The following is a 13,344-nucleotide window of genomic DNA, read 5'->3' as shown; positions in this document are numbered from 1 at the left end:
ACTTTTCGGACGACGTGATGATTATGAATTTCATTCATTACCAAACCTGCTACTGTTACGCAAACGTATTTATCAATAACGTTGTAATATTTATTTGGTAATGGTAACTGACAACTTTGGCGCTATTTTTCTTATTAATTACACACTCTATACGCTGTACTAATCGCTAAATTTCTGACATTGTTCGAACCACCTCGCGCATACGTGTCGGAAGGATTCGTCGACGAAATCGTCCTTTACACATAACGTAATGGTAATGTAAAATGGTAACTAGTACAATTTTGGTCGAATCACGCGAGACAGTCTCGATGGGACAATTTCCAGTACGAGCAACAAAATCTCGTTAACATTATTTCGATTTTTAATCTATAAATTTGATAATAAGAAACACGTGTGTACGTGTGCGTTATAGTATCGAACGTTCGTTTCATTCCGATTCGTAATAATTAGGCACATGGCGCCCGAGTTTATGGCACACGGATCCACTTAATGTTTACAAATTTTCACGGTATAGCTACGTAGATAGATAGCTAGAGTACAAAAGTGTCGACAAAATGCTCGTCGTATGTATCGGAACGTCTATTTATCGAGCTGATATCTATTTTGGGAAAAATTGCATCTTCGAATAACGCGGTGAAAAGCGATGATATAATTAACAACTGACCGGTAGTCGCAGAGAACATTTCGAAACGTCTTGACTATACAGCGAACGTTTATATGTACGTTTAAGGAAAATTTGCAAATCCAACAGTGTGCGCAATGTACATAATGATCGTGCAAAAGTATACGAATAATACTCGTAATATTAATATAATATTTCGTAGGTGAAAGAAATCTCTGTTTAGATATCGTTTCTTCGGCTGTGTTCGTAAAAAAAATTGAGTCTACGTAAATATTCTGAAATTGACTGTCGGATATTTCGAATTACGATTTTCGCTATGGGAAATGCTCGCGAAATATTTCGCGGAGAAAATTGCCAAACAGTTTTCGTTGACGTAGAAAGACGTAATCGCGTAAATTATTTGCAGAGCAAAACGAAAAAAAAGATGAGATACGAAGAAGAATGCTGAAAAGTCGAGGAGGTGAGAAATCATGATGGAGGAAATTTGAAATTTTTATCGATCCCGTCATTTGTTTCAGCTGCAAACCTTCAGTCGGCTTCGATAAATAAACTCTTTCTCTTTCAACCTGGAATCAGCCGAAATCGAGTTCCCGAAATTCATTCTTACGTACATATGTAAAAATGATAAACCCGGGGACCAAAACTCTACGATTCTGCATTTCTTGTCCCTCTATTCTTAGACTACTAAACTCCCACGCGGTTATTTAATATCCCAGACACGTACTATTTACCGATGCTTTACACAATTTGACAATTCTATCGTATAACAGGTTCGCAAGACAATGCATACTCGAAATTGTTTTCGAATATAATTTAGTCTGATATATTTATCGACTTTCGGTTACTTCCGCGTTATTAAAACTTATCTTTCCTCGGCTGAATTTAATTTCTTCTAAATAGCTCTTAATTTTAATATCGTACTAGTTAATCGTTACATTTCGATTTCCTACTATTTAGCGTCGAAATTAAGGTGTATCGATAGGCAACGATAATAGAAATAATTATGACCGTATCAGTTGAGGTTAGGTCGTACAATATTTCGTTGCGTCGAACTTTCTTTTTATCGGATGCCGCTTAAATATCGAACGATTCGCATCGATGATTTGACTTATTGGTAAGGTACAGTAAGATGAAGAAGCCGTCTCGATATCGGGAGTGGACGAGACGATCGGCACGATTCCAAAAAGCAGGCAATCCCCGATAATCTCGAAATAACGAAAACCTCATCCCTTCTCTCGCGCAGCATCGCGACGATATGTCGCGCTTCTTCCTTCCGTCTTCGTCGCGCCAATGCCGCCTCTGTAGTTCCCTCTCCTTTTCACCCATGGCTGCACGAACACCGGTATTTTTGGTCGTGGCGCGACGAAGAAAATGCGATTTCTGTGTGCATACGAATGACCGAGATCGCGAGCCCACACGTTGGAAAGAGAAAGACTATGGAGAAGTGGGATCGAAAGGTGCGAGTGTATACACGCGGATTTGAGAAAGAAAAGAAAAGAGAAACGATGGATGAAGAAGGAGAGGAAGAGAGAGAGAGAGAGAGAGAGGAAAAGAGAGAAAGAGAGATGTATAGTAGAGGGACAAGGAGAGCAAACATCATCGTGAAAACGGTTAGCGCCGTCGGCGTAACTTGAGAGCTTTTCGGACCCTGCAACCATATATGTCCGCCTCGCGCACTCTCTCTCACTCGCGCCACGCTCAATCCCGTCGTGCTCTCTCGCTTCCACTTACCACTCAAAGAATCTGCCTTTGCACCCTTCTTCCGCTACTTTTTCATCGTACCACCGATCCAACACGATGCTGTTAATTTGCCAGTAATTTACTTCCTCTGTTTTTCACGAGCCAACATCTTCAACCACTTTTTCTTTTACTTGACTGACAGTGTTAACTATCGCTGCACGACTGCATCCTTCCGAAAATATGTATGCGGCCTTCTCTACTCCTCAACATCGACCATTCATCTCGTACGTATAATGTAAGTTTCACAATGACTTCTTAAAAACACCAAGTACTGAAACAATCTACGGATCAAAACGCAAGACGAAAAGTATAGAGATATACGACAAATTACATATTGGATCTACGGATATGTCGTATAAACCCATAGACATTTAGCTTTTTATTCGCAAACGACGAATTTTTTCTACCATAGAAGTAACTAGAAACTTATCGCATAGTCACGATTATTAAAATAGATGCATTGATCGATCAGAAGAACGATAGATGGAGGAAAGTATCGATTCTTCGATAAGTTGTATTGTCGATTGAAAGATCTTATAAATAATGCCATAGACGAAATTTAGTATAGATTTGATATGCAATGTATTTTCATATCACGGAATTTGAAGTTTCTAGAGTTAGAACCACATCTGCAGTTAGAATCTTCTTACTACGTATTTTCGTGTCACTTCCGACATTACCGACTCGGAACGGAATACGATTATAGTGTCATCGGTGCTAGGAATTAAAAGCAAATTTCCGGCGAGTACTTATTTCGAAAATAAAGAATAACATCGACAATAATTTTACTAGATTTTTTCAAAGATACGCTACACAACGATGACAGTGTTACAGCTCAAAAGAATCGAGAAATTGATCGAAGTGTTTTGAAACGTAAATTAGGTGTAACAAAAGTTTTGTGGTTGATATGTATATTTAACTAGCTGTTAACCTAGAAAGGTTGAACGTAGAAGCTTCGACTTGCTTTTCCTTCGATCATCTTTTTCGATACGTTGATGTATACCGACGATGAGAGGTTGTAAGAAATAAAGCGAGTCATATACGTACAATATTATTTATACAGAGATGTACGTAAATGAACATAATTTGATGAATAACGTACAACTAAGTCTTGTCGTCAAACATAATGCTTACAGTTACGCTTAAAAAATACGTTGGATTTGTGCAATAGTTGTAACAACGTGTGTATTTTACCCTTATTCAGAGCATTTATATACATTTCAAGGAATCGGTGCAATAGTTTGCGTGAAAACTAACATTTCAAAATGTCGAGGGATAGAGTTTATCGTTTCAAGTATCCAGTATACTATAATTTCGTTTTCAATACTAGCAGAAATATCGCAAACTGCCTCGAACGCGTGATACGTATGTACTATATCGACGGCCAGCGATATTAATTATGCGAAACAAGGCACGAAGACGATGGTTCGTTCGTTCTTCCGATCGTTGCACCGACCTTGACGCACGAAGATCTAATATTTACAGAAATGAACATGCTTATGCATCGAACTTTGCAAATGTATTGCGATAAAACGAGAAATATGTAAGAATTTACATAACGTATATTCGGTACAGAGCATAAACCGATAGATCACGATAAGCGAATTAACCTTGAGCGACTCGATCTTCTTGATCGATAATGCTATCGATCGATCGGTTTCTATAGTGCGCGGTGTTATCGATCGTAATTCGCGATCAAATCGACACTCGCAAATAAATGAAATTCCACGCAAAAACAAATTATTCTTAGAATTACATTTTCCTTTTCAAAGATTACAACCTTTTGTTTCCTCGACTGAACCGTTCTGTTATACATATGTATTTAAAATTTGCATCGTTGAAAATACCGCAAAAAAGGAATTCTATTTTATACATATGTAAAATTTATTTCAAAATAAAAACAGCTTTAACGAAATACGAATTATGAATAAAACAAAACAATTATCTTTGTCTGACTTTAAACGGATAAGAGTCCGCGCTGTAATTACAAAAGCGCTCGATCTTATCAAATCTATCGATCTTCAATAATAGATGTACAACACGAAATATTGTTATTTCTAAGATATCGTACTTTAGTCGTAAAATAGCCATATAGGAATCCTGTTATCGACACTCGCATGACATCATTCGTAGAAAGTGTGACGTCTGATCAATTTATCGATCGATTTATTATCGGGTATTAAATGCAATATATCGGCATCCATTATTTGACTCTGATGCGTCGATCGAATTAATTATCGAGTCTGAAATTTCTGCGACATAATGCTTCGAAAAATATAACGAAATCGGCAATAAATCGTTTCTTTTCCTTGTAACGCTTCTCATCAACCAAATAATAAAGTCGTGCGTTTCCGCGTGTTACCGATCGGTGTTTATCGTGGCTACAGGAATTACCGCAAAACGGAATGTATGTAGGTACATATCGTGCGAAAAACAAAAGAGCAATAAAAAATAGAACAAAACAACTAGCTTCTAGGTATTCGCGTAAGGTACGAAGCACGACGCAAAAGGATCACGACGGCGATAATTGAAAGTTACACAACAAGTTGTCGTAATATTTAGCAATGTCGAGTTAGAGAGTACCCGAGTTTCCTGCGAATCCTGCGACTCTCTCAACTATATATAGTCGCGTACGCTCGTTGAAACTTCCAACGAACGTGGAAATTTGCCCAAGTTTTCCCACTATTGTATCGCCGCATTTTTGCACATCGTTACATTTCTTAAATTACATAATCCATTCGGGTGTTGGAATATTCCTCGTTGTGTCAAATATCGGTTACTTTTATCCAAAAGATAAGCTTTCCTTTCTGCTACGTGCTACTCGCAGGAACTGGAAGACGCTGTTTACTTCGCAAGCTCTATACGCATTCCCCTTTCGATTACAATAAGAAAACGAACGATACGTCAAATTTGATAAGGAATAATGAAAATTACCGATGACGCGCGCGTTACGCGTCGTACACGTCGCGCAACGTCGTTCTACACTTTCTCCCGCGTCGTCGTGAACGTCCTTGGTACACGCAATTCTCGCTGTAGTTAGCGGGACAACTGTATATCTAATGTAACAAGAAACTATTTTAGCGTTCGATCGATTCGGAATACGTTATTACGTTCAGACTTTTCTGCAATTTAGAAACGTTCAAATGCGTTCTTCGTCCGATCTGTAGCAAACCATCCGATTTTAATGGACTCGCAGGTACAAGCAAATACACACAGAGACAGATACGTATAACCGCACGCGTGTGTATATGCCCGGTTAGAATTTCAAAAATGTCTATTACCTCGAGCTATTTCTGTCAATACAGTAACTCAGAAAAATATCCGACAGTGTTTTGCGTTCATCCGGATCGGTCAGGACACGAGCATCCTGACCGCTAATAGCGAGACAAGAAACAGCACCGCGCAGCATAGCCGACAAGACTATCGAACGAGACGGACAAGAGCAACGGTTATAATTTTTGTACGATGTCAAACTTGTCCTTGAAACCGATCGATTCTTTCTTCGGATCGTATTTCTTGCGCGCAGCCAGCTGGGCTCTGAGTTCTTTGGCGCTCATCTTCAGGTTCAGACCCTGTCGTGGCTCGTTACCGGTGACGCTGCCGTTTCCGGTATCGTGCACGTGCGCCATCGTCGTCTCGTTCCTGATGTTCCCGTTCCCGTTCTCTCGGCCAGACTCCTCACGTTCGCTCTCGTTCTCGTTCTCGCTCCTGTTCGAAGTTCTCGTCGCACTTGCCGTCAGTGTGCTGCTCTCACTGTGCGAAGTGTCGTTCGATCCACTCGATTTATGCGCGTTCTGAAAAAAAAAAAAACATTTCTTTTTATAATTTCTTCGTCTATAAGCGCCAATATGTATTTTTCGACGCACGCGCCAATTTCTATTCGCATATTAGCTACGCTATATGCACGAGGAGAGACAAAGACGTACAGACGAGTACATGGCGGAACAAAGAAAAGCGTGTAAATGGTAGGAGGAACTCGTGTCACGTATCAAGGCCGGTCGTCGGCGGCGCGCTACTTTTTTCCGAAATATGCGCTTCGAAGAGGTTGAAAATCGGTCGCTTCGAACGAAATCAGCAACGCGAGCCTGGAGAAAATGTTTCTCTGTTTACCAGATTGTCCGTTATTCGGAAACTTCTCTAATTATTCGACTTTGCATGTTTACGCGAAACCATAATTTGATGAACGCGATCGAAGAAACGGCATCGAGGCTGACATTCCTGTCACCTGGAAAATATATTACAATGAGTAGCAAGCTTTGAATATTTTACATATTTTTGTATATCTCTGGTTAAATTTCCCATAAATGCATACAAATTTACGACGCGATAATTATCAAACGATTATGAATTTCAATTAGATCAGCTCTGATGCTTGCAAGTATAAACGCGATACGATTATTTATAAATGAAACGAATGTACATTATCTTTAGTTGTTTATCTTCTATAAATAGAGAAATTATCGTTCGAACGAAGAGACGACGCATCCTGCCGGTTAACGCTATGACTAAATTTTTCACATTAAAGAAAATTTACGTTAACGGGGTGCGGTCGAGCGAAACGCTTCAATTTTCCGTTACACAACAGAAAGTGTTTCTCCTTAACGCCCGCCGATAGAAAGTAAGAGCGTGGACGCGGCAATTAATAGACGCGTTACATCGGTCGCAGCATTGTTCTCTTTTCCTGGGTAATGAAGAGATACGCGCGATTCAGACAAGTTTCACACGGGTCAAAAACGATGGACAAATTCGTGGAAGAAACTCATAATGACCTTGGCTCCTGATGCAATATTCCGAACGGTACTTAAAGGAATTCCATCGGCAAAAGGCAAGCGCGATGGAAAACCGGTTCCCAACCGCAGGCCGTTTAAATCTCTTCGAAATAATGTTAGTCGGTTTGTCCTGCTGTGGCTCGCTGTTATTGCCGCCGCAATTGAAAAAACTCGCTTCTATCGAAATTTCCTTCGATTACGAAGCCAACGATCCTCGAATATTCGTCCCATCGTTTTGCGAATTCTTACTACGCTGTGAATTGTGCCACTTGGGATTCGTTCATAGCAGTCAAGTTACTGGAACTCGAGCGACTTGGTTTAAGCTTCGTTCGAATAAAGTTGAGATTCTTTCAACCATTTCTGCAACTCGAAACGAGCAGCACTGTCGCTAGATAATTTCCAACTTGCTAACATCAATGTTCTAAACCAATTTGACCTTTCTTCGACTTTATATTTAGTATCAAATTATATGTCAGATTTATAATTATGATTAATATCGTGATTAACATTTATATACCAACTCGATAACCTCTTGAAATCAGGTTATACAAATTCAAACAGTTTGGATTCACGTAACTTGGCTAATTTAAACGGGACTACAAGCCAAGTTGGTTAGATCGCTTGAATTCGCACCACTCGTACCTGCCTCCGAGCAAGCCATTACATTTTCCAACAGCTTAATAAGTTCGAGCAACTTCGCTAATCCGAGGGCGATCTCGATAAAAACGAGCGTAAAAACTCGAAAGAATATTTCGAGTCGCGTGAAGTAAAAAAAAAAAAAAAAACAGACGCACGTTGAACAAACCGTCTCAACTTGTTTGTCATCCTTGAGTGACTTGAATTCGGATAACCTAACAAATACGAACGAGGCTTTGGTAACGTCGAAGGACTGATCGCGATGATGCAACGAACGAAAACGTTCGATATAAACGCGCGAGTCCAATAATGCTATGAATACCTAATACCAGCATAGATCAAGCTGAAGTAACTTTCCATAAAACATCGAGAATCTATGTCGCGGCATTGTTGCGTCGACACCGGCATCCCGCGATTCAATTAATTCCAGCAACCACGAGCTTATATCGTATGCAATCGACTAGAATTGCGATTAATCGTAACCACGATCTTTACAGCGAACGACTGATTCCTTACGTCGAGTATCCCGTTCGAAGTAACAACGGAAGCGACGTCCTTGTTAAAAGGTGCGCATGCGCGTTCCAAGAACGCAGAAAAAAGTATGCGATTACTATTGGAGAGCAAGAAAGGAAAAAAGGATACGTAGCTGGGATCGAATGACGCGTAGTCGCTGGACTGGAAATTATCGATTCGTCCTGTGTTGTTTAGTTGAGCGTATTTAATTATTGCCGAGCGGAGAAACACTATGCGCGACCACTGTCCCGATTCCTTTCGGTAGGGGAATCCCCGTTATCTGTATATGCATTCGGCCTGGCTTTTTGGCACGCTTTCTTTGAAAATCGCTGCACACGGAAACCGAATAAGAGCAAATAACGGACGTTTAAAACTAGTCGTTGCCACGAAAGTATTTCACCGATTTGACCGTCGCGTCGCTACTCCGCTGCATTCTGCCACGTTCGCGAAAATCTTCGAAGATCAGACTCGCGCGACAAACGATTTTCCCTCTCGTTCGTGTACCGTGCATGCCACACGGTTTGCTCTATTGCGCAATAGAAAATGGTGACAGGAAGTTTGACCAGCAGTCTGCACGGAGGCAATTAATTATTTACTATACATGAGATCAGGCTTCTGACAACGCAACCTTTTAGCTCGTAAATTACGATGGACGATCGATTAAATTGGTCGTGGGTCGCGTGAAATTAGCATTCGTGCAAACACGTTAATCGATCCGAGTCCCGATATCCTTTTTTTTTCCCCCGATGCGCATACACCGTATCTCATAACTATGAAAATGGCCTAAGAGTTTCAACTATTGCGCGCCGTACCTCGCAATTACGGAATTTAATGGCTTTAAAATTTGCAATTCTTAGAGAAATACGAGAAAGAAACGCGTACTATGCGTGTAATATGCGAAAGTACACAAAATATCGAAAGTATCGTTGCAATTAGTCCGTAGATGCAAACAGATATTTTTACAGATACATCTAGAGAGAGACGAAACGTATTTAGAGATTCGTTTCACCTACGAAATATTACAAAGAGTATTATATTTTGGATTTGTTTGTTTTACACCTTAAAATTCCCTATAAATGCGTAAACACCTGCAACAGGATTATAATATTTGACAGGTAAGAAGAATAACCTCTGTGCATAGTTGGCGCACCAACGGTTAGTTTACCAACTATATTTGTGAAAACGTGAATTTACACAAAAATCCGACTTTTATCGACAGGTTCAATTATCTGGCGTACTTCCAACTTGGTCGTACCGTGTCTCGTATCTGGTACTCGCGGAAGAAAATTTTATGGTGGTTTTATAGCGTACGAGACAGCATGTGCAGCACGATCGCGGATACGCGTGCGTCTTCGATTACGTAGCTCGGTAGAACGCGAAATTTACGTAATTTTACGCCGCAAAAATAACCGGATATCCGGTGAGTCCTATCGACGGAGGACGAATCTTTCGATCGCGAGATAGTTGCCGTGATCGGATTCGTGGCGCGAGCGTATCGCGGCAAGACGATCGAACGCGCGGATCCCATGAAAACGAATTAAGGCCAGTGACGTGCCATTTTGTAAAGGAGCAACTTCTGTCGATTAGCACCGTAATTGTTACATCCGAGAATGCTGACGGCGATATCGTTCAACGATAGTACCCCGTTTCTACTCGATAATCGAGCAAACACGGTTGAAACGTTCGTCCGATAAATCCAATCGGGCGTCTTGGAATTTCTTCGCGAGAACCGATCGTACAATATAACGAGCAAGAAACGAATCTCGTGATACGCTTTCCTACGTGTCTTATCGCTCGGGAACAAAACGAATGAGTCATTCGGTGCTCGTGAACGCTCACCTTCTAGCAGCAGTGAATCAACCGACGGAAACAAGGAAACTGAAGCCGAAACAGGAAAATTGATTTTTCTAATAATTCCGCGTCTCGATAGAAGGAGCTGAAATCGTTAGGAAGGAAACGAGATGGAACATGATTCAGAGACCTTGAGAAAAAAATCCCCGAGTATTTGATTTTGCTTCGTACCAAGCTGAAATTCGCGGACGTGACGCGATGAAATAAATAACGTACAAACGAAACGCTCCATCGCGTGTTAAATTTCAATCCGCTCGTTTACCACTAGGTGTGGCAAAAGTGGATCAACGGATAGATAATTGCGATTCGCTTGATTCGTTCTTTTCCATGATCGAATAGGTTATGTTTTATGATTTAATTATGTTTCTAAATATATTATCAATATGCGATTCTTTTTAATTGTTTTAATTCTTTTTAACGTTGGAGGAAAATATCTGGCGAAAAATCGTATCGATAATGTTTTAATTTCTCATTGTATTTAAGAAATTTCTAAACGATAAATATACGACTGGTATAATATGCGCGGTATATGTCGAAAATGACTGAAACAACGGAGCGATGTTATAAATTAGGGAATACGTTTTATCGAGTGAGAACAGTGCAGCGGTTACACGTAGGAGGCATCGTACGAGCAAGATGAGTTCGTATTCGTTGAGGCTGCGATAATGGTATCAAAATCTAACGTGTTATCGTTCGACGGCGCTTTACTGGAAAGAAACTAGCGAAAACACGAGATATTTTATCATGGTAGCGTTTTTTAATGTAAAACATTCCCCGTATCGAAACAATATGAACAAGTTCATAAACACTTGCGAGCATGTACATACATATGTATCGGATGCGCCAATTGTACTATATTATATCGTAACATCTGTTCGCCAAACATTATATTTTTAGCGTAAGACAATCTTTTCACCACGTTGGACAAAGTCGATTTTCGAACGAGTTATCAAACAGAAACGATGACTCGATAAACGTATCGACGAATGCTTTTTCCGTATTGACGATATTACTTACACGCGTTACACGAATAATCTCGTGCAATTGATCGGTATTCATTTTCCGAGTATGAAAGAAAAAATCGAAATTCCCCGTTTCTACTTGTTTGTTCGTGCGTTCACGTATTATACGGTGAGACGACGAGGCAGCGTATTCCACGTATGGCGTGCTAACTTTTTCTCTCGCTTCTACTGGCCAACTGTGGTAAACACAGATGTTCAAGACCGCAACCTGGTGAAACACTTATCTCTAAATATGTAATAAAAGAAGACTGTTATTTTACTGCCTTGAAATAACAATGATCCTAGTGCACGTCGTTAAGATGTTGATAAGACGAATCACAATCCAGATATTATGCCAAGATTATTTGTAAAATCAAACTCTACCTTCCTAGCAAATTGGATGTTCGCAAAGTGAGAAGCGGGGAACACATCGCGCGAAACACGGTTTATTATTTTGACCAAATCGACACGTTCCTGTGACTCACGTCCAAAGATATTATTGTAGAAAAAACAGTACGCTAATTCTTAGCTAAATCGTACCATTGGATATTAATCGGCGTTTAATAATAATAATAATAATAAATAAAAAAAAAAAAAACTCGTACGTTTTCAAATTGTCGAAGAGCGTTTTAAAACTCCTTAAATTACAAGTTTTATCGCGACTTTTACGACGTTGATAATAACAGATAATTTTTTAAAACGTTCTCGAGAAAAATTCGCAGAGATGCATGGAAAACGATCGCCTACCTCTGGAAGGTGTGATTCTACGCGAGGGGTCACGACAAATAGTCGAACGACCGATACACGTACCGAAGCAACAGGTGGATCGACCGACTCGCTCGACTCGGTGAAGATTTCGCTGCGTCGAGCAACAGGTAACTTCCAGAAGGTAATTGAGATTCGGAGAAACTATGTTCGCGAACTAAACTGTACGCACCTCATCCGTGGAGACATTGCTGCCGTTGAGCTCTTCTTGTTCGATACTATTCGGGTTCTTCTCTGGAGTCTTGTTCACCTTGACGTTCGCCATGGTGCCCTTGATAACGATGTTGTTGGCCCTGAAATATTCGTCGGCCTCTTGGTCGACCACCAGTAGTTTCGTCTCATTGGGAAAGGCCTTTATGCGTTCAACAACCTGCTTGTGGGTCTCGTTCGCGATGTTGATCTCGTTAACTTCGATGATTCGATCACCTTGTCGCAAACCAGCAGCCTGACTAGGAGAACCATCGTCCACCTTACCGATAAATTGACCGTTCTTGCCTTTTTCCGCGTGTAGATTGAACCCATAGCCGTCAAAATCATCCCACTTGATGATATGGCAAAGTCGTGCACACGGAATCTTATCACCCTTGAAGGAAGACATGCTTCACCCTCGTAGCGCACTAAACGAAACAAAAGGCGACCGAAACGAGGGGAATCAAAGCCGACTAACAACTAGGCGAGGAAAGAAGACAAGGAAAAGTAACGCGTTACACGGATCGCTACGAGAAAGTTTGCACGCCGTGTCGAACCGCAATCGGTAAGAAAATTTTCTGTGCAAGATCGACGATCGAGGCGCGGTCTCACGGCTCGTCCGTACCTCATACGGCGGCTGGTTGACTAGGTGATTGGATAGCTAGCAGGCTCTCGGCTTCGCCGATTCTCGTCTTCACCTGCCACGAGGCGATTATTCGAACCGACTGGCGGTATGCACTGTCGTGAATCCAAGTGAATCGGTGACCACTAGCGTGGGGGATTCGAAACTTAAAGGTTGGTTTACGCACACACTAGGTCACGTGACCAGTAACCGCGAACGAATCGACAGCTGGAACTTGGAAATATCAAGAATTTAAGAGCAATCGATCGAAAACGACGCAGTAATCGACATAACCAAGAAGCAATCCGTGCGAGACGCTGTCGCTGACTTCGGCTAAAAACTAAGGTAAGTAAGCGTGGAGGAGAGAGAAAGATCGAAAAAATCTCAGGAGAAGGGGAACTAGGAGAACGAAGGTGAACGCAACTAGCTGATTGGGCTAACGTAGTGGGGCGGCTCGATGATATTGTTACTTGCGTGACAACTAATATAGCACCATCTATCGGTAGTTTAACAAAATGCAGATGAATCAACGGGCAAAATGGGAAACATCAAAATATTTATCGAATTTTATCTTATTATAACGAATACATATCGTTTCTTCGATTATATTGCTTTGACGAACACGTTTCCTTGTAC

At 40.9% G+C, this 13,344-nt stretch overlaps 1 protein-coding gene across 1 annotated transcript; it reads right to left on the bottom strand.

Annotated features, from left to right (window-relative positions):
• Positions 1-3,402: 3,402 nt before the first annotated feature.
• LOC139989219 (Na(+)/H(+) exchange regulatory cofactor NHE-RF3) lies at positions 3,403-13,050 on the bottom strand. Its single transcript, XM_072007359.1, has 2 exons — positions 12,070-13,050; positions 3,403-6,156 (listed from the first exon to the last, which is right to left on the bottom strand). Exons 1-2 carry the CDS (start codon positions 12,493-12,495, stop codon positions 5,812-5,814), a joined length of 771 nt encoding a protein of 256 aa, XP_071863460.1. The 5' UTR covers positions 12,496-13,050; the 3' UTR covers positions 3,403-5,811.
• Between the last annotated feature and the right edge of the window lie 294 nt (positions 13,051-13,344).

This window comes from Bombus fervidus, chromosome 7, assembly GCF_041682495.2.
Source record: "Bombus fervidus isolate BK054 chromosome 7, iyBomFerv1, whole genome shotgun sequence".
In the NCBI taxonomy this organism is placed as follows: Eukaryota; Metazoa; Arthropoda; class Insecta; order Hymenoptera; family Apidae; genus Bombus; species Bombus fervidus.
This window is presented reverse-complemented; position numbering and strand designations above follow the sequence as displayed.

Bases quoted from the DNA above. Each gene is read 5' to 3' on its own strand.
- LOC139989219 (XM_072007359.1), bottom strand. From the start codon at position 12,495: ATGTCTTCCTTCAAGGGTGATAAGATTCCGTGTGCACGACTTTGCCAT. The intron at 6,157-12,069 runs GTGCGTACAGTT...TTTTTTTTTCAG, and splicing joins GCAATGTCTCCACGGATGAG to AACGCGCATAAATCGAGTGG.